The sequence below is a fragment of the Oncorhynchus kisutch genome, linkage group LG1 (assembly GCF_002021735.2).
Source record: "Oncorhynchus kisutch isolate 150728-3 linkage group LG1, Okis_V2, whole genome shotgun sequence".
NCBI classification, from domain to species: domain Eukaryota; kingdom Metazoa; phylum Chordata; class Actinopteri; order Salmoniformes; family Salmonidae; genus Oncorhynchus; species Oncorhynchus kisutch.
In genome coordinates this window covers 73,205,079-73,227,532 of record NC_034174.2, presented here as the reverse complement: position 1 = coordinate 73,227,532, position 22,454 = coordinate 73,205,079, and the positions used below count along the sequence as shown (strand labels likewise).

General features: G+C 46.6%; 1 protein-coding gene across 4 annotated transcripts in view; it reads left to right on the top strand.

Moving 5' to 3' along the window:
• Positions 1-22,454, top strand: part of LOC109876237 (paralemmin-3-like) — a 42,219-nt gene that overhangs the window by 5,723 nt on the left and 14,042 nt on the right. For all 4 annotated transcript variants that reach the window (XR_004211073.1, XM_031832570.1, XM_031832559.1 and 1 more), the window contains exons 2-4: positions 14,740-14,791; positions 15,824-15,904; positions 19,261-19,376. Coding sequence is in view for 3 of the 4 variants with exons in the window: in XM_031832570.1 (XP_031688430.1) it covers positions 14,747-14,791; positions 15,824-15,904; positions 19,261-19,376 (242 nt within the window). In the remaining variant the exon portion in view is untranslated. The remainder of the gene's footprint in view (positions 1-14,739; positions 14,792-15,823; positions 15,905-19,260; positions 19,377-22,454) is intronic.

Here is a 22,454-nt window from a genome sequence, read left to right as displayed (position 1 = left end):
AGGCATCACTACAGACCACATAAAACACCAAGACAATTATGTGACACTTTAAATAATGTATTATTGATGTCGAGGTAATGGTCTGGGGGTGATAGTATAAACAAGGAAATAGGGCCTATTCTGACATGATAAAGTCAGCTGTTTAGCTCTTAGTAATTACCTAGCCCTTCATCATAGCGAGCAACCCATGAAACTGGTGTGTGTGGAAGTGGTAGGGCAAGTCCAAGATACCCGAATTACGCTGACTCAGGTTTTTCACTTTAAAATGTATGCCAAACAAAAACAAACGATTGCAAAGTTAGAGAAATCATATAGCTCTATGCACAAGGACTACTTTTAACAATTTCCACAGAAATAAATACAAAAACACATTCTCTTGAATAGTGCCGAATCAAATTTTGGTAACAGAAGTACGGTTTGTGTGGTACAAACTGTAATTCTGTTACCAAACTTTGCACATTTTATCGTGGAATTGCCCAGTAGTAGTAGTTTTACCTGAGACCCTAGTTAAGGAAGCTATTCCAGGCACCTAATTTATGACAGGGACGAGAGGCTATTTTAAGGTTGTCACAATGTTTATCTAACCTTAACTGTCTTTGCTATCTAACAATGGTAGTAGCCGTTGAGACTGCTTTTTACTGCAGTGTGTGTGTGTGAGAGAGAGAGCAGTGTGCTTACTCATTCTAAGGTAGAGGAGCCTGGTTTGTGAATTAGGTTTTTGATCAATGGGCATTTCAGCTGCCCGCAGGTTGTCATGACGCCAAGAGGTTGCCATGGTGTGAAAGGGCTGACTTGTCCTATGGGTGTGGACTAACCTAAGCCTCCTTTTTGGCTTTGAGTCAGTTTCGTTGGTATGGTCTCATGTCTACAATAGAATCATTCACTACATTGTACAACATTAGCTGATAGTTTGCTCATCGTGATAAGGACTCTTATTTTGGAGTCTCCTTTGAATACTATTTGCATGATCACCTACTGTTTGTTAGATATGTGCTCCCGTGGCCGGGCACGCTTAATCTGTGGTATCTGTTTGCTTCAGGTTGCTTAGGCCACACCCACCACCCCCGGGATGTTTGCTTAGGCCACGCCCACCACCCTGAGGAGTTTGCTTAGGTCAGTTGGGTAACCTACTTGACAGTTCATAACATGGTAACTCAGATTTAAACGGTTCCACTCAGACCAGATCAGGTGGGTGATTTGACAAAAACTGAGGTCAAAGGTCACTCTTAGTTCCTCAGCACTGTGAGCTGGGTCACCAGGGTCAGTAGGTGACAGTGTGGGATACCATGGTATGTCTGCATACCAGAGACATCACTTAGGCAACGTGTACTCCCCTTAGATTCCCAAGGCTTTGTCAACATGCCTAGACTCATGAAGACATGCTAGTGAATCACAACCTGCTGGTGAATCACAGCCCCAGATGGCAAGCATACGTTGGCCGAGAGTCGAAACCCGACGTTGGCCTTTGAAGGGATACCGTGCTCTAAATACCACTGTTTGCTTGATTTCCTTATATTAATCCAATCACCCATATTTTCTGATTAACAATCCCACAGAAGATGGGTGATGTAGTGTCTCTCATTTCCTCCTCCAATGGGTTGGAATGGGACCGTGTTTGTCCGGTTGGAATGGGACCGTGTTTGTCCGGTTGGAATGGGACTGTGTTTGTCCGGTTGGAATGGGACTGTGTTTGTCCGGTTGGAATGGGACTGTGTTTGTCCGGTTGGAATGGGACCGTGTTTGTCCGGTTGGAATGGGACTGTGTTTGTCCGGTTGGAATGGGACTGTGTTTGTCCGGTTGGAATGGGACTGTGTTTGTCCGGTTGGAATGGGACTGTGTTTGTCCGGTTGGAATGGGACTGTGTTTGTCCGGTTGGAATGGGACTGTGTTTGTCCGGTTGGAATGGGACCGTGTTTGTCCGGTTGGAATGGGACTGTGTTTGTCCGGTTGGAATGGGACTGTGTTTGTCCGGTTGGAATGGGACTGTGTTTGTCCGGTTGGAATGGGACTGTGTTTGTCCGGTTGGAATGGGACTGTGTTTGTCCGGTTGGAATGGGACTGTGTTTGTCCGGTTGGAATGGGAGCGTGTTTGTCCGGTTGGAATGGGAGCGTGTTTGTCCGGTTGGAATGGGAGCGTGTTTGTCCGGTTGGAATGGGAGCGTGTTTGTCCGGTTGGAATGGGAGCGTGTTTGTCCGGTTGGAATGGGAGCGTGTTTGTCCGGTTGGAATGGGAGCGTGTTTGTCCGGTTGGAATGGGAGCGTGTTTGTCCGGTTGGAATGGGACCGTGTTTGTCCGGTTGGAATGGGACCGTGTTTGTCCGGTTGGAATGGGACCGTGTTTGTCCGGTTGGAATGGGACCGTGTTTGTCCGGTTGGAATGGGACCGTGTTTGTCCGATTGGAATGGGACCGTGTTTGTCCGGTTGGAATGGGACCGTGTTTGTCCGGTTGGAATGGGACCGTGTTTGTCCGGTTGGAATGGGACCGTGTTTGTCCGGTTGGAATGGGACCGTGTTTGTCCGGTTGGAATGGGACCGTGTTTGTCCGGTTGGAATGGGAGTGTGACAAACATGGTTGGAATGGGACTGTGTTTGTCCGGTTGGAATGGGACTGGGACAAACATGGTTGGAATGGGACTGTGTTTGTCCCGTTTGGAATGGGACCGTGTTTGTCCCGTTTGGAATGGGACCGTGTTTGTCCCGTTGGAATGGGACCGTGTTTGTCCCGTTGGAATGGGACTGGGACAATGTTTGTCCTGGGTGATAATGAGGAATGTTGACGTTAAACAATACAGCGGTTGTCTGTCTGCCTACAGATGGAGCACATCTATTCTAGGACTTTGTCTCTGTATCAGAAGTAGGGTAAGGAGTCACTGTGACCTGTCTGAAATGGGTCCTTCAGTTTAGATTTGCTTTCTCTGTTAACTTAGCTTAGACACGTTAGCTTAGCTGCTAGGCCCCAAGGCAAACACAGCTCCTGGTCTTCACCCAATAATAACAGTGGAGATGAACTGAGACCAGATTACACCAGTCCTGGATATCTTTCTCCAAACCTGTTTCAGAGTTACACAGCTATGCATACATGCAGACACACACACACACACACACACACGCTATAATCCTTTACACACACACACACACACACACGCTATAATCCTTTAGACACACACACAGAGACAAAACAGGGGAAAGTACTGAAGCAAGCCATTACATGTCACACCTCTCAGAGCTGGGATGAGACTGCTGCTGCTGCTGCACCCAGACAATGTTAGGCGGAGGTGACTCAGTATTCTCATTACAGAACAGCCCAAAATAGTTTGATCAAAAGTAGGTCAAATGACAGAACCATACAATATCATATCCTATTGTCTGTGTGAGCAGCTAGGTTTAGGTGTGTTAGGCTTGTTTGTATTAGGCTTGTTTGTATTTTGCGCGTGTGTGAGAATACACGTGGCCCTGTGTATATTCAACGAGCTGGTTTGACATGTCATTTTGTGCTATAACTAATGGAGTCAGTGATGACAAAGGGGATAATAAGTAAGGATGTCTGTTCTCTGAAACATCTGAACGTCTCTAGCGACAATTGGAAATCGTGTGTGACATGTTTGTGCTGTGAGGCAGCCCGGGGTGTCTTGTCAGAACAGGTGTCTCAACCTGGGCCCCTGTTAGTCTCTTGATCTTATTCTCTCTCGCACTCGATCGCTCTCTCTCTCTCCCTTGCTCACTCTGTTTCTCTCTGACACTTTCGATTAAATTCAAGAAACAAAGTTTATTGATATGGAAAGTGTAGCAACTTACAAAGTCAAACATTTAAAAGAAATAAATAATAATGTACCCAGCAGTTCTGTCTCTCCGACTCCTCCTCTATCTGACTCCTCCCCTTCTCCTGGTTATGTCAATCAACTGGTGCTTCACTGTGTGGTGGGATTTGTGTTACCTGTCAGGTTGTGTTTAAACAGTGGTTCTAGATACGAGACCTACATGCTGACCTTTCACTCCTCTCTCACCTCTATATATACACACACTCCCACATTTCCTGAAGATATAGAGCCTGACATATGAGGGCTTATGAATAACTCAAATAAGCCACACACACACACACAATCACAGACATATCAGTGTTTCAACAGGATGTCGTGTCCTGCTCCGTCTCAGTAGAATGTTTTTGTCCTCTCATCTCTTGTTCTCTCTCTCTCTCTCTCTCTCATGGCTTAGTCTTAGACAGTCAGCATGGCTTACTCTCCAACTACATAGAACCCTCAGCTCTCTGCCTGATCAATGGCAAAAGTTACACTTTTTTTTGTCTGGTACTTTATCCTTTTAACTCCCCTCAATTCACTGGATGCGTCCCAATGGCACCCTATTCCCTACGTAGTACACTACTTTTGACCCAGACCCATAGACCTCTGGTCAAAAGTAGTGCACTATGTATGCAATGGGTTGCCATTGGGACACAGCCAGTGTAGCTCAGATGGTTCAGCTGGTAATTCCCCTCAGAGAAGTGTTCAGTAGGCCAGGCTTAGAGAGCTGCCTCCAGGGTTGAGGGATCAGGTAGGCAGTGAGCGAAGGGATGGTGTGTGTGTGTGTTGTACCTTAGTTTCCACTGCACCAGTGGAGGATATTGCAGAGAGCGCGGTGGAGGAGGAGAAGCCCGGCCCCTGGACAAACAGAGACATTATTGTGTGTGTGTGTGCGGTACTCAAAGGAGCACCTGACAGAGGGGGCATTGATGCACCCTGGTCTGAGACTCCTTACAGCCCAACACTGTGAAGAGGAGGAAACATCCCACACAAACCTACATGTTATTTGTTATTTGTCATGTACTGTATAATGACATTACTGTGCACTCCAAGCACCGTTGCAGATAATGATGCAATACTGAAATAATCGTGTGTGTGTGTGTATATGAAGTCATTGAATCCACCAGACATTTGTTATGTGGAGTAACTTGATAAATGACTAAGAATAGTGATCTGTAGTTTTCTTTGGTAATCCCTGCCACACTCCCAGTCTGTTCACTGTTGACACTGGGCTGCTATTGCAGCATACACATACATACAAACACCGCTCAATAGGAATGCAGTGTTTTCATTCCCCTGACCCAGCCTGTCACAAAGAAATTATAGTGGGCAGTGTGCTGTTGGATCTGGCCCAAGCAAACACCATAGATTCCTGTCATCACACACACAATATATATATAAAGTGTCAGTCATACGTTTGGACACACCTACTCGTTCAGGGGGTTTTCTTTATTTTGACTGTTTTATACTGGAATAATAGTGAAGACATCAACTATGAAATAACACATGTAGTAACCAAAAAAGTGTTAAACAAATCAAAATATATTTTAGTTTCTTCAAATTAGCCACCCTTTGACAACTTTGCACACTTCTCTCAACCAGCTTCACCTGGAATGCTTTTCCAACCATCTTGAAGGAGTTCTCACATGCTGAGCACTTGTTGGCTGCTTTTTCTTCACCCTGCAGTCCATCTCATCCCAAACCATCTCAGTTGGTTTGAGGTTGGGTGTTTGTGGAGGTCAGGTCATCTGCTGCAGCACTCCATCACTCTCCTTCTTGGTCAAATTGCCCTTACACAGCCTGGAGGTGTGTTTTTGGGTCATCGTCTTGTTGAAAAACAAATGACAGTCCAACTAAGCGCAAACCAGGTGGGATGGTGTATCTCTGCAGAATGCTGTGGTAGCCATGCTGGTTAAGTGTGCCTTGAATTCTAAATAAATCACTGACAGTGTCACCAGCAAAGCACCATCACACAACCTCCTCCATGCTTCACGTGCAGAGATCACCCGTTCACCTACTCTGCGTCTCACGAAGACACGGTGGTTAGAACCAAAAATCTCAAATTTGGACTCATCAGACCAAAGGACAGATTACCACCGGTCTAATGTCCATTGCCCATGTTTCTTGGCCCAAGCAGGTCTCTTCTTATTGGTGTCCTTTTAGTAGTGGTTTCTTTGCAGCAATTCGACCATGAAGGCCTGATTTACGCCGTCTCTTCTGAACAGTTGATGTTATGTGTCTGTTACTTGAGCTCTGAAGCATTTATTTGGGCTGCAATATCTGAGGCTGGTAACTCCAATGAACTTATCCTCTGCAGCAGAGGTAACTCTGGGTCTTCCACTACTGTGGTGGTCCTCATGAGAGCCAGTTCTGTGTTGACTGACCTTCATGTCTTAAAGTAATGATGGACTCTTGTTTCTTTGCTTATATGAGCTGTTCTTGCCATAATATGGACTTGGTCTTTTACCAAATAAGGCATCTTCTGTATACTACCCCTACCTTGTCACAACACAACTGATTGGATATCTTCTGTATACTACCCCTACCTTGTCACATCACAACTGATTGGATATCTTCTGTATACTACCCCTACCTTGTCACATCACAACTGATTGGCTCAAACTTATTAAGAAGGAAAGAAATTCCACAAAATACAATTTAACATGGCACATCTGTTTAATTGAAATGCTTTCCAGGTGACAACCTCATGACGCTGGTTGAGAGAGTGCCAAGAGTGTGCAAAGCTGTCATTAAGGCAAAGGGTGGCTACTTTAATGTAACTTTTTTTTTGCGTACTACATGATTCCATATGTGTTATGTCATACAATGTAGAAAATAGTCAAATGAAAGAAAAACCCTTGAATGAGTAGGTGTCCAAATTTGACTTGTACTGTATATCAGACACACTCGGTCACGTACACACTCTTCTCATCTCTCTCACACACACTCGCAACACTATGATTGATTTATCTGGCTCCTCCTAGGTTGGTGTCTGTATCTAAACCAGCAGCACAACCATGACAAAGAGGATTTCTCTACCAGACTGACCCTCTGTGAGGAACTGAAAATCTATGGGTGATGAAAAAGCACTTTGCATCAAATCGCCCCCTCAAGCTACAGACTCTATGATTGAGTGTACACACACACACAGAGGAATTGCCTTTGATTATTTTCTCACACACATAAAGAATGAGGACTCTTTCCAGGAACTCTATGTTATGATTGGTGGGGTCTATTTCAATCAACTCCTGACTGGCAGCCAATAACAACAGCAGGGGATGTGTGTGAGATCTGGGTGTTTGTGATTGGATGGCTCGTCGCCGATCGTCTGGAGGACACTTACTGGTGTGTGTTCTTTCCCTCTTCCCAAACACAGAGAGAGAGATGTGATGCCAGTTTCCAATGGCCTTGGACTGTGGCAATGTGTCTGACACTGATAGACAGAGGAAGAAGCCTTGATTCTTTATTTTTATTTGTTGGGCCCATGGTGCTATTCGGCATCCTTTGAAAGGCTGTCTTGTTGTGTTGGATGCTGAATGCTGAAGCCTGTCCACCCCCTCCCCACCCCACAGACACACACACCACCTTATCCCCACAACACATCTCTCTCACATTCACACACCAGACCGGACTTCCTTTCTGTCGACGAGGTGGCCAGTCAAGGCTAGTCGAGCACAGTTGCACTTCCTCCCAGAGGCTAGGGGCGTAGAGCCCAGATAATTCTGATTTGTTGAAGTCCTCTCGGAAAGTAAAATACTACCTCTGGCCGCTCAGACTTAAAATATACTTTATTCACACTCTAGATTGGATTAACTCTGTCTCCATGGCAACATGTGAGCCCTTTTACGATCTCATCTTCACTCCCAAATGACCCAACCTTCAGTGCAATGTGTATTGCTCCAGTACGACCTCCAGTGTAGTGTAAACCATTGTCTTATCCCATGGCATGACGCCTTAGTAGTAGCTTAATAGGTACAGATCAGAACCCTGGGGTACTAGTGGAATAGCCTGGATAGGATACCAGTCTGTTTATGCTTTAGCCACTACTGTACAACTGTTGTCTGCACCCTAAAACCATTATGCATGTAAATGAAGCCATACACGTACATTTACTTAACATTACTGCGCTAATTGAGGTAATGTTGACATGCTCCACTAGCAAGTACTACCTCAACCTGTTCTAATGGACAAAGGGTGTGTGTGTGTGTGTGTGTGTGTGTGTGTGTGTGTGTTTCCTGTTTGAACCTCACAGGGTCAGCCTGGTCTCTGTCTCCCTCTAACTCCAAATGTCAGGAGGAAATGGAGCAGAAACAGTCATTGCTTTGAAGTGTGTCGTGCTGCGTCGGTCGCCGACGGCAACACGGGGGTAATTGTGTCAGTGTGCGTGGCTGAACTCTGTTTGATCGCCACGGTGATGTCACCGTATGGACTGATTTAGCCTTTTCCCAACCCGACCCTCATCATTTGATCTGAGACTTGACTAGAAACACCCTCATGTGAGTTTGACACAACCCCCAACACGTCCACCTCAATGTGTACTTGTGCACGACACGTCCACAACCTTCTATTACTGCTGAGTAACCGTGTGTCTGTGAGAGACCGACATGTGGTCACATCAGGTCCCGCGACGTACCCGGGCCTGGAGCTGCGGGCCCCCTATGTAATTTGAATACCACCCCACCGTGCCCAATTATTAATTGTTGACGCGGGTCCATCACGTCTACCATTTGACGAGAAGATCTTTCTTTAACGTAGGCTATATGATAAAAGATCCCACTGATGGTTTCACCAACAAAAATGATTTTTTTTTGCCACTACATACGTCAGCGTGATATTTTAGTCTATTGATGACAATAAATCCAATTAACTTGCTAAATAAATCATATTATTTAATAGTTTCAATGCCATGTTAAGATAATGAAATGCATTCTGGGATTCATTGTGCAAATACTCTCCAAAGCGTTGTTGTTTCTGTCATCGTTGAGCTAACTATCGAGACAACGGCCGTAAAAATTAGTAATGAGAGAAAGTCGAGAATAAAAAATTACGGATTTAAAAAGTGGAGCCCAAAAGGCAAAGGAGGCAAAGGAGGTATCAAAATTAGTTTCATTTTTCAGATGCAGTTCAAGTGCAGCCTTTACTATGTAACGGATGTAGGTTTCTCATCGCCAGCAGCAGCTTTTAGCGGGTCAAGTGAGCCAAGGCCAAGCTGTTCCATCGTGCCAGAAGAAGCAGCTTTGACAGAGAAGGATACAGGTTGTCAGATATCGGAGGATATGACCCTGAGCACAAGCCAGGCCGGACAAGCTATCCCCGGGCGTGGAGGAAGAGGAGCAGGGCGAAGATAGAACCGTGGCGGCTGTGGAAGTGGGACAGATGGCCTTTTTACCTATCCAACTGACGGGACATTATGCAACAAATGTGGATGCAAAAGTTTAATGGCACGTTATTGCATTAGGCTCGTGTAAACCTACTGGCCCATTCCCAAGAGATGACGAAAGCCGGTGTTTTTCCAAGTCATACTACACCACTACAACCAAGGCTGGAATCAAATTACCACTTACATGGCTATGTTATTCGGCCAAGCTAGATTGCGCGTATTGTGATCCTTGCTGGCTGTTCGGAGATTGGAGTGGCCCTGTCTTCTCTGGTGCGAGGGTGAATGGGGTGAGAGATTGGTGCCATCTAACATCCAAAATAGCATGTCATGAGACATCCCAGATTCACATGGGTGCCTGTTTGGTATATGATCAGTGGAAGCTCAATGGCACCTTTTGACGCAGAAATGGAGAAAGGCGTGCGTAACGCAGCACATTTCTGGCGACAGGTGTTGCAGCGCATAGTTAACTTTTTTAGGATGGGGCGCAGTATTCGTAAGTTTGGATGACTGAGTTGCCCAAATTGCCTGTTACTCAGGCCCAGAAGCTAGGATATGCATATAATTGGTAGATGTGGATAGAGAACACTCTAGAAAACACTCACATTTCCAAAACTGTTCAAATGATGTCTGTGAGTATGACAGAACTGATATGACAGGCGAAAACCTGAGGAAAATCCATCCAGGAAGTAATTTTCAATTGAATGCCTATACATTCTGTTGGGTTAGGACCCAGATTGCAGTTCCTATGGCTTCCACTAGATGTCAACAGTCTTTAGACATTTGTTTTAGGCTTGTATTCTGAAAAATGAGGAAGAATGAGACCATTTTGTAAGTGGCATGCAGAATGAACCAAAGCTCCTTTGCTCTCCTTTGTTCTTTTTCCTTTCAATTGAAGACGCTATTTCCGGTTGAAATATAGACAACCTGATTAATTATAAACATTGTTTGACATGTTTCGACAAACTTTACCGATACTATTAGGATGAATTCATCTGCCTGTTGTGACCGCCTTTGAGCCAGTGGATTACTGAACAAAACGTGCCAACAAAACTGAGTTTTTGGGACATAAAGAGGAACTTTATCGAACAAAACAGGGACTCTTATGAGTGCAACCAGATGAATATCATCAAAGGTAAGTGATTAATTTTATCGCCATTTCTGACTTTTGTGACTCTTCTACTTGGCTTGAAAATGTTTGTATGTTTTTGTAAGCGGGACGCTGTCCTCAGATAATTGCATGGTATGCTTTCGCCGTAAAGCCTGGATTAACAAGATGTTAATCTTTATTTTGATGTATAACACTTGTATTTTCATGAATGTTAAATATTTATGTAATTTGAATTTCGCGCTCTGCAATTTCACCAGATGTTGTCGAGGTGTGCCTCTAGCGGGACGCCTATCCTATTAATGTAACTTTCACGCTTGCATCATGTAACTTGGCGTTCAGAGGGCACTGTGAGAAGCTGAGGCAAGCCAACAGTGGGAATTTTCTCAGTATAATTGAACTGCTGTCATCCGTTAACTACCTCAGGATCCGTTAACTATCCCAGTCCTCAAATCCAAAATTAGCTGATTTAAATCTTCGCCGAGCGAGTGAAGTGTGACGTTCAGGGAGACCCATTTGTTATTTTCTTTCTATTATGGACACCAGACCAGTTAATCCAAGTTCATCGCTATGTGAGATTGATAAGGGATGTAAATAATGTCACCACAGATCTGACCATCACAGTTGTTTTTGGGATTTCTGGAGACTCGACATAAAATCCTTGGCAGCATAGAGTATAATGGGCTGGATATTTCAAAATGCCGTGGGCAGGGGTATGATGGAGCTGCTAACATGAGCCGGGTCTATCCGGCGTGTGCCAGCCAGAATATCAGATAAAGAGCCGCTTGCTGTTTATGTGCATTGCGCAGCGCACAATCTTATCCTGACTCTCAACAACTCTGTCAAAAATGTGCCAGAGATGAAACAGTTTTATGATACTGTTGAACTGTTATATAACGTCTTCGGGTATAGCATAAAGAGATGGTCAGTGTTGAGTGGTATTTGATTTTGCATCAGAAAATACAATGCAACTCTAAAACGACCAGCGGGTGGGACACAGTCATCTAGATACGAGTCCCTTGACGCCCTGAGATACAGATATGTGAACGTGATGACGGCCCTCACCGAGACGGTGCTGTTAAGTAACAAGAAGGATGAGAGGGATGATGCAGCAGCACTGAAAAAGAGAATGGTTTTAGTCTGCAGACCTAAGGTTTAGAAAATGGTTTTAGTCTGCAGACCTAAGGTTTAGAAAATGGTTTTAGTCTGCAGACCTAAGGTTTAGAAAATGGTTTTAGTCTGCAGACCTAAGGTTTAGAAAATGGTTTTAGTCTGCAGACCTAAGGTTTAGAAAATGGTTTTAGTCTGCAGACCTAAGGTTTAGAAAATGTGAACGTCGTCTCCAAAATGCTACAGGCCGAAGACGCAGACCTGCACAGGGCAGTCATCCCACTCAATGACATTATAGAGGTCCTGTCCGGATTCCCACAGGATTCTGTGAATGCCAAAGTCGCTGCTAAGACCCTTGCCGACAAATGGGGAGCTCAGAACACATTTGAAGACACTCCGAGGAGGAAGGCGAGGTGTCATTTTGATGTGCTATGCGAGGACGAGCGACTGTCTTCTGGTGAGAGTAGTTTTAGAGTCAACAACTTTAAATCAAAGATTGACATCATTATCCACCAGCTGTCAAACAGATTTAAAAGTCTGCGGGCAACGTCGAGTCTGTTTGACTCCATCCATCCCACGACCCTGGCCAACGCAGATGATGATGCGCTCTACGAGACCTCAGGCCTGACTGGCTGAACATCACAGCAAAGATGTATCAGCAAGCTTCCCTGGCCAATTACTCTCTATCAGGGCCTGTTCTTAAGAAGGAAATAGCAAAGCACACTACGCTGAGAGACCTGGTCAGGATTGAGCATTACAATTCAGTCACATTTTGGGAAGTAGTTACAGCGATGCTCCTTTTCATGACTCTGCCTGTAACGGTAGCCAGTGCCGAGTGCTCCTTTTCATGACTCTGCCTGTAACGGTAGCCAGTGCCGAGTGCTCCTTTTCATGACTCTGCCTGTAACGGTAGCCAGTGCCGAGTGCTCCTTTTCATGACTCTGCCTGTAACGGTAGCCAGTGCCGAGTGCTCCTTTTCCAAACTGAAAATAATTCAATCATACCTGAGGAGCAGCATGGGACAGGAGAGACTGTGTGGGTTGGCTGTTCTGTCCGTTGAAATCACCAGGGCCGGCACCATGGATTTGAATGCCTTAGTCAATGACTTCGCAGAGTGCAAGGCCCGTCGAATGTCAATCAAATGAGTGAGTAAGCTTATATTTTCTACAGGGCAGGCTGCCCAGACAGCCTATTTAAATCCAGATTTATTGAGGTTAATCTACATTGCTTGTCAATCTACGACTATGCACGATCTGTCTTAGGAAACCATGTTTTGGTGCACGGCCACTGAGCCATTTCATTGTCATCATAGCCTATACGTTTAACTCGGCTATAAGAATAATAGTAAGCACATGCGTATCATATAGTATTAAGAGAGATGCTGCCATTTAAGACATCTGTTTGAATGCTCCTCTTGATTGATTTGCTGGTGTTTTTGCTATCGGCCTCTGCAGGAGGCAGTAATGGCGGTATGTCAGTTTTGTCGCCGTGCACAACTTCAGCGAACATGTCCTGGGTCATTAGCTGTGTTTCTGTCAAGAGATTGATCTATATACTTATGTTTTATAATATATGCTATTGCCTATTATTTTCAGATAAAAGTTATTTTAATGATTTTTTGGTTTGTATTTGTGCTGAATATATTGTTCTATATTGCAGCTTTTCTGGTAACAGCTTCAAATGTGCCCTTAGATTAGGTTCTGCTCTGCTGTTACAATGCTTAGTAATATTAACACACAGCCATACCAACAAAATCATTTACATTTTAAGGGAAATATGGGTGGTGGTAGGGCCCCGTAATTGTTTTGGGGCACTTGGGCCCGTCATGATTAAGATACGCTACTGCCCCTGCTATACAACCACCTGTTCCCACAGCGAGTGCTAACGCTACGCTAGCAGAAACCATGTAGCCTCCCCACAGGGCAAATATACATCCTTTTACACACTGTGTGTGTTTCACACCAAGTGTTTGCACTGAAGCCATGCCAACCAAATAAACGTTAGCCACCGCTAGCTAGTGTGGTGGGTCCATAAGACTACTGTAGCGGACACTATATATATATTAGTTACTCATTGTGTATTTATTCCTTGTGTTATTATTTCTCTCTCTGCATTGTTGGGAAGGACCTGTATGTAAGCATTTCACTGTTAGTCTACACTTACAATTTGATTTGTAAATGTCATTGAGTTAACAGTGTAGTGCGTATGGACCTGGTCTGGAAGGAGTGTCTGTTACACACTGGTCCTCATGTGGCGTAGAAGCATGTAGGAGATCACCACTCCTCTTGGACTAATACGAAGTCATTGTGCAAGTTTTCTCCAACTTTCTCTCTCCCTCCCTCTCTCTGCTGTGTAACATCATATTGTATCTAATTATCAGACTCGGTCTGTAGGGAGCTCAACAATGCTACTCATCAAAGACGGTTTGTTTATCTCCTCACTGCTATTCCTGGCTCCTCATGAGACCTGACGTAGTCCCTACGGAGGCTCATAAGCTGGTTATAAGCTGTCATAGCCCCAATGCCTCCAAACACCAGGGAGGTTTGGGGTTTGAGGGAGGTATCAGGGAGTTTTCTAAGGCTTGGAGCAGAGGATAGGAACTGTGTGTAGGGTAGGTGGGGATTGGTTGCTATTTACACCAGATCGCAGGTATAAACTAGTGATTGTCATGTTTTTCTAGTGGACTTGATCATTTTGTGTGCGTTGGGTATAGTCTCCAGTATTCCCTTGGGGAGTAGGAAATATCACTGTTGTTTCTACACAGTAGAAATATATCTCCTGGTTCTCTATAAATCAGTTTGTAGAGCATGGCGATTGCAAAGCCAGGATAGTGGGTTCAATTCCTGGGACCACCCGTATGTAAAATGTATGCAGGCGTGACTAAGTCGCTTTGGATAAAAGCGTCTGCTAAATGGCATCTATGATCTGTTTCTACGTTGTAGGAAACAAAGGCTCTATAATAAAGGTTGGCGGGTACAGCACATCCTCCAGGCTGTGTTCATACGTACCAAGTCAGGCTAGTCATATTGTCCCGCTGTGTGTCAGCTGTGAGGATACAAACATGTAGTTATACAGTCACTTGCCTTGTGATGCCTGAGGCCATGTCACAAGGGATACATAATGTGAAACAACACAAGCTAGATAGAAACGTCCAGATAAACAACTAAGGCTTCCAGGTATCTCAGGGTCAGAGTGCTGATCTAGGATCAGGTCCCCACCTGTCCATATAACTGTATTAATTGTGCTCTAAAAGGCTAAACTGTTCCTAGAGCAGCACTTTAACTACTTCCTAAGGTAAATGATATCTGTGACCTATGACCTTTAACTTCTTGTCTTGTCACACAGATTGAAGATGGACGAGGCAGAGAAGTACCAACAGAGACTGCAGGCGATCACTGTGAGTCAAGCACCTGACACACACACAACCACACATACAGGCCCATGGAAACTAAGCACTGCTCCTTGCGCTGTCTGTCCGTAGCTACTGAATAATTTACCCATAGTGCAGTGTGTCGGCCGCCTCCCTCAGCCCAGTAAAACAACGCCACAGTATTTCCATGGAGACACAGTGACTGTTATAGGGTGACCACCTCTCTATGGTGAGGGTTCCTGTGTGACAGGTTTGACCAGGTGTTCTCCTCTTTTCTTTTACATCTTCACCTCTTCTTTCTGTTTTCTCTTTATTCTCCCTCTGTTTCTATTTTCTTCCTCTTTGTTTATCACTCTACCTCTCTCTCTCGGGCCCCCTCACCACTCCATCCTCTCTCTCGTGCCCCCTCACCCCTCCATCCTCTCTCTCTCTTTCTCTCCCCCCTCTCTCTTGCTCCCCCCCTCTCTCTTTCTCTCCCCCCTCTCTCTTTCTCTCCCCCTCTCTTGCTCTCCCCCCTCACTTGCTCTCCCCCTCTCTCTTGCTCTCCCCCTCTCTCTTGCTCTCCCCCTCTCACTTGCTCTCCCCCTCTCACTTGCTCTCCCCCTCTCACTTGCTCTCCCCCTCTCTCTTGCTCTCCCCCCCTCACTTGCTCTCCCCCTCTCTCTTGCTCTCCCCCCCTCTCTTGCTCTCTCTTTCTCTCCCCCCTCTCTCTTTCTCTCCCCCCTCTCTCTTGCTCTCCCCCTCTCTCTTGCTCTCCCCCTCTCTCTTGCTCTCCCCCCTCTCTCTTGCTCTCCCCCCTCGCTCTTGCTCTCCCCCCCTCTCTTGCTCTCCCCCCCTCTCTTGCTCTCCCCTCTCTCTCCCTCTCTCTTGCTCTCTCCCCTCTCTCTCCCTGCTCTCCCCTCTCTCTTGCTCTCTCCCCTCTCTCTCCCTCTCTCTTGCTCTCTCCTCCCTCTCTCTCGCTCTCTCCCCTCTCTCTCCCTGCTCTCCCCTCTCTCTCCCTCTCTCTTGCTCTCTCCCCTCTCTCTCTCTCTCTCTCTCTCTCTCTCTCCCCTCTCTCAGGAGAAGCGTCGTCTGCAGGAGGAACAGGAGAGGGCAAAGAGGGAGATGGAGGAGGAGAGGCTGAGGCTACAGCAGCTCAAGGTGACACACACACACACACACACACACACACACACACACTCTGAAGGTCTGACCATCACCCTCCCACTGTCCCCGACCCGTCACCCCTCTCACTGTCCCCGGCCCGTCACCCCTCTCACTTTCCCCGACCCGTCACCCCTCTCACTGTCCCCGGCCCGTCACCCCTCTCACTGTCCCCGACCCGTCACCCCCCTCTCACTGTCCCCTGACCCGTCACCCCTCTCACTGTCCCCGACCCGCCGGCCCGTCACCCCTCTCACTGTCCCCGACCCGCCGGCCCGTCACCCCCTCTCACTGTCCCCGGCCCATCACCCCCTCTCACTGTCCCCGGCCTGTCACCCCCCTCTCACTGTCCCCGGCCTGTCACCCCCTCTCACTGTCCCCTGAACCGTCACCCCTCTCACTGTCCCCGGCCCGTCACCCCTCTCACTGTCCCCGGCCCGTCACCACCTCTCACTGTCCCCGGCCCGTCACCACCTCTCACTGTCCCCGGCCTGTCACCCCTCTCACTGTCCCCGGCCCGTCACCACCCCTCACTGTCCCCGACCCGTCACCCCTCTCACTGTCCCCGGCCTGTCACCCCTCTCACTGTCCCCGGCCTGTCACCCCTCTCACTGTCCCCGGCCTGTCACCCCTCTCACTGTCCCCGGCCTGTCACCCCTCTCACTGTCCCCGGCCTGTCACCCCTCTCACTGTCCCCGGCCCGTCACCACCCCTCACTGTCCCCGACCCGTCACCCCTCTCACTGTCCCCGGCCTGTCACCCCTCTCACTGTCCCCGGCCCGTCACCACCTCTCACTGTCCCCGACCCGTCACCCCTCTCACTATGTAGGACTATTTATTCTGAAGTGTAATGTCAAATGGCCAGAAAAGTGACCGCATACACTCAGACACACAGGCTCTCTCTGTGAATATGGTGGTGGATGCTGGACAGAACCCCCACACTCATTCTTCTTTCCCCACAAATGTAGAATGTAGCCATAATGTTGTTCCGCCAAAACTCTGTATGGACTCATTCCAGCTTGTTAGCAAGGGGCGCATTCCTCAAATCCTTGCTGTGTGCTTGTGTACACCCAATGAGAAACTGGTTTCAGGTGACTGGTCTGCCTTAGTCTGCTATCTGGATCCACGTCCAAGAATCATTCCCCCAACCACCCTTATGAGGCTAAATTGTAACGAACTTGCATAAACCACCGTTCTTGGTTGGCTAACTTCTAACCTAGAATAACGCCTCTGTCTGCAACTGTACTGTATTGACTACCGAAGGAACAAACCCTGCTCTGTACTCCTCAGAGGTAAAGGTAGTATTGACCTCTCAATGGCTGTCACCAGCAGTGGTCTCTAGACTTCCTCAGAGGTCAATTACAGCCTGTTATCACCCCCCCCCCCCAGCTTTAAAATGGCTATTAAAGTGGCCTAACATGAATAAGAAGAAGCCACACAATGCTAACTGCAAAGTCCATTCAGTGAAATGCATTTAAATGGACTGTTTTAAAGAGGTCGTCTATTAAGGAAACACACTCATTGAGCGGCATAGTCTGAAGGTAGTGTTAAAGTAGCCAATAAAGTTGCTGCCTCGCAGTTCAACAGAGGTACTTTAGCCTAGTGGTTAGAGCGTTGGACTAGTAACCGGAAGGTTGCGAGTTCAAACCCCCGAGCTGACAAGGTACAAATCTGTCGTTCTGCCCCTGAACAGGCAGTTAACCCACTGTTCCCAGGCCGTCATTGAAAATAAGAATGTGTTCTTAACTGACTTGCCTAGTTAAATAAAGGTAAAAAAATATATATATATATATTTTTTGTTATAATCATGTAACCTGATCTCATTTTAGTCCTCTGGGGGAAGGAGATGGACTGTTTTGTTTTCAGCCACTCTCGGAGGACGATGGGTATTTCTTAATTATGCAAAAAGTTGTGAGGGTGTCCTCACTCAAAAAGATGTCTCATAAAGCTTACTGTATTTCAAGAATAGATATGACTATTTTCCCTGCGTCGGGGATAGTGTGCACAGATGTTTCGTCTTTGCAGCCTTCTTCAGTACCTACACACTGTAAATCCGAAACGTCTGAAAATACATACATTTTTTAAATTAAATGTAGTAAGGTTTATGCGACATCTTTTTGAGTACTGACACATCACATCTTTTTACTTATCTGAATTTCTGGGTTTTACCCACCAATCAAACTTCTGGCCCTTTTGATGAGGTATTTCTTAGAATGAGAAAACAATACATTTAATTGAACTTCATATTAGTCCTGTTGGGTTAGAGGGAGGTGTTCTGCAAACACACATTTTGGCACTCTGAGAGGACCTGTGCCGCTACAGAAACAGGAAGGAAGTGCTCTCTGCAGACTTCCTGTCAGTGCTCTGCTGTGCATTTCACCTTCAGCTGAGGTGGTGAGAGGGGGCCAGCGGAGAGGGGAGGGGAGGGGAGGGGAGGGGAAGGGAAGGGAGTGGTGGGATAGGAGAGACCTTGTGTCTCAATTCGTTACCTTGCTCGCAAAAGCGTGCACTCATTCACTCCCCCTCATGCATTTAAAAGCATTTGATTGGTGTAAGCATAGGCTAGTAATCTTAAATCGATAAGGTGAAGTGAGCAAGTGCACACTTGGGGCAGAAAGGAGTGTGTTCCTGTCCGAATGTATGGGATATGGGATGGGCACCTGCTGAGGGCTTTATTGGAGTGTTAAAGGGATGGGACACCTGTTGAGGGCTTTATTGGAGTGTTAAAGGGATGGGACACCTGTTGAGGGCTTTATTGGCGTGTTAAAGGGATGGGACACCTGTTGAGGGCTTTATTGGAGTGTTAAAGGGATGGGACACCTGTTGAGGGCTTTATTGGAGTGTTAAAGGGATGGGACACCTGTTGAGCGGTTTATTGAAAGGAAGTGGAGTGGGGAATGAGGTCTAATAGAGAGATGTGACCTAAGCTGATTGGATGGGGAGGTTTAAAGGTCACAACAACCGGCTGACACCATAACAATAGTGTGTGAGAATGAAGATAAACCTGTCGGATTTAAAGACAATGCCATGTTGCATTAAGCTCATGTTGTGTCTGAGTAGGAGTGCATGATTTGGATGATGCCTATGACGTTGACAACGTTGACTGACATGCTTCTCTTGCTCTCCTTGTGTCCCCCCTCCCCCTCTCCCTGTGTCCCCCCTCCCCCTCTCCCTGTGTCCTCCCTCTCTTCCTGTGTCCTCTCTCCTTGTGTCCTCCCTCCCTCTCTCTCCTTGTGTCCTCCCTCCCTCTCTCTCCTTGTGTCCTCCCTCCCTCTCTCTCTCCTTGTGTCCTCCCTCCCTCTCTCTCTCCCTGTGTCCTCCCTCCCTCTCTCGCGCTTTCTCTCTCCATCCAGAGGAAGTCTCTTAGAGACCAGTGGCTGATGGACGGCCCCTCTTCCCCCACATCCTCAGAGCCTCGTTCCCCGCTGTGGGGCTCCCAGGCCCAGGAGATGGAGCAATGCATAGACAAGTAGGAATCTCCTATTATATACCCCATACTCACTACATTACCTGTATAGGGCTACCTGTATACTCACTACATTAGTTGTATAGGGCTATCTGTATACTCACCACATTAGCTGTATAGGGCTACCTTAATAGTCACTACATTAGCTGTATAGGGCTACCTGTATACTCACCACATTAGCTGTATAGGGCTACCTGTATACTCACTACATTAGCTGTATAGGGCTACCTGTATACTCACTACATTAGTTGTATAGGGCTACCTGTATACTCACCACATTACCTGTATAGGGCTACCTGTATACTCACTACATTAGCTGTATAGGGCTACCTGTATACTCACCACATTAGCTGTATAGGGCTACCTGTATACTCACTACATTACCTGTATAGGGCTACATGTATACTCACCACATTACCTGTATAGGGCTACCTGTATACTCACCACATTACCTGTATAGGGCTACCTGTATACTCACTGCATTAGCTGTATAGGGCTACCTGTATACTCACTGCATTAGCTGTATAGGGCTACCTGTATACTCACCACGCTACCTGTATACTCACCACATTACCTGTATAGGGCCACCTGTATACTCACTACGTTACCTGTATAGGGCTACCTGTATACTCACTACATTAGCTGTATAGGGCTACCTGTATACTCACCACATTACCTGTATAGGGCTACCTGTATACTCACCACATTACCTGTATAGGGCTACCTGTATACTCACTGCATTAGCTGTATAGGGCTACCTGTATACTCACCACGCTACCTGTATACTCACCACATGACCTGTATAGGGCCACCTGTATACTCACTACGTTACCTGTATAGGGCTACCTGTATACTCACTACATTAGCTGTATAGGGCTACCTGTATACTCACTACATTACCTGTATACTCACCACGCTACCTGTATAAGGCCACCTGTATACTCACTACATTAGCTGTATAGGGCCACCTGTATACTCACTACATTAGCTGTATAGGACTACCTGTATACTCACTACATTACCTGTATACTCACCACGTTACCTGTATAGGGCTACCTGTATACTCACCACGTTACCTGTATAGGGCTACCTGTATACTCACTGCATTAGCTGTATAGGGCTACCTGTATACTCACTGCATTAGCTGTATAGGGCTACCTGTATACTCACCACGCTACCTGTATACTCACCACATGACCTGTATAGGGCCACCTGTATACTCACTACGTTACCTGTATAGGGCTACCTGTATACTCACTACATTAGCTGTATAGGGCTACCTGTATACTCACTACATTACCTGTATACTCACCACGCTACCTGTATAAGGCCACCTGTATACTCACTACATTAGCTGTATAGGACTACCTGTATACTCACTACATTACCTGTATACTCACCACGTTACCTGTATAGGGCTACCTGTATACTCACCACGTTACCTGTATAGGGCTACCTGTATACTCACCACGTTACCTGTATAGGGCTACCTGTATACTCACTACATTAGCTGTATAGGGCTACCTGTATACTCACTACATTACCTGTATAGGGCTACCTGTATACTCACCACGCTACCTGTATAGGGCTACCTGTATACTCACCACATTAGCTGTATAGGGCTACCTGTATACTCACTACGTTACCTGTATACGGCTAGATACTTACTAGATGCTCTCGATGTTTGGTTCACACCATAGATACCATACTCACCACACTTTCTTTCTAGGGCTTTCTATATTCTCAACTCCTATATGTTTTGTGCTGTACGTGCAGTGTGTTTGTAGGAGGCCAGCCTCACCTCATAATCTACACAGTAGCTGTATGAAGACTATTATTCTCTAAGACATTCTATACTCTCCATGTTGTCTGTCTAGGGTTGTGGCTGTTTGTTAGATCCCAGCTTCAGATTATACACACACATCTGACCTAGTCTCTGCACCTCGTAGGGGTTATAGTCTCTGCACCTCGTAGGGGTTATAGTCTCTACACCTCGTAGGGGTTATAGTCTCTGCACCTCGTAGGGGTTATAGTCTCTGCACCTCGTAGGGGTTATAGTCTCTACACCTCGTAGGGGTTATAGTCTCTGCACCTCGTAGGGGTTATAGTCTCTACACCTCGTAGGGGTTATAGTCTCTGCGCCTCGTAGGGGTTATAGTCTCTACGCCTCGTAGGGGTTATAGTCTCTGCACCTCGTAGGGGTTATAGTCTCTACGCCTCGTAGGGGTTATAGTCTCTACACCTCGTAGGGGTTATAGTCTCTGCGCCTCGTAGGGGTTATCGTCTCTGCACCTCGTAGGGGTTATAGTCTCTACGCCTCGTAGGGGTTATAGTCTCTACGCCTCGTAGGGGTTATAGTCTCTACACCTCGTAGGGGTTATAGTCTCTGCACCTCGTCACCTCGTAGGGTTTATAGTCTCTGCACCTCGTAGGGGTTATAGTCTCTGCACCTCGTAGGGGTTATAGTCTCTACACCTCGTAGGGGTTATAGTCTCTGCACCTCGTCACCTCGTAGGGTTTATAGTCTCTGCACCTCGTAGGGGTTATAGTCTCTGCACCTCGTAGGGGTTATAGTCTCTACACCTCGTAGGGGTTATAGTCTCTGCACCTCGTAGGGGTTATAGTCTCTGCACCTCGTAGGGGTTATAGTCTCTGCACCTCGTAGGGGTTATAGTCTCTGCACCTCGTAGGGGTTATAGTCTATGCACCTCGTAGGGGTTATAGTCTCTGCACCTCGTAGGGGTTATAGTCTATGCACCTCGTAGGGGTTATAGTCTCTGCACCTCGTAGGGTTTATAGTCTCTACACCTCGTAGGGGTTATAGTCTCTACACCTCGTAGGGGTTATAGTCTCTACACCTCGTAGGGGTTATAGTCTCTACACCTCGTAGGGGTTATAGTCTCTACACCTCGTAGGGGTTATAGTCTCTGCACCTCGTAGGGGTTATAGTCTCTACACCTCGTAGGGGTTATAGTCTCTACACCTCGTAGGGGTTATAGTCTCTACACCTCGTAGGGGTTATAGTCTCTGCACCTCGTAGGGGTTATAGTCTCTGCACCTCGTAGGGGTTATAGTCTCTAC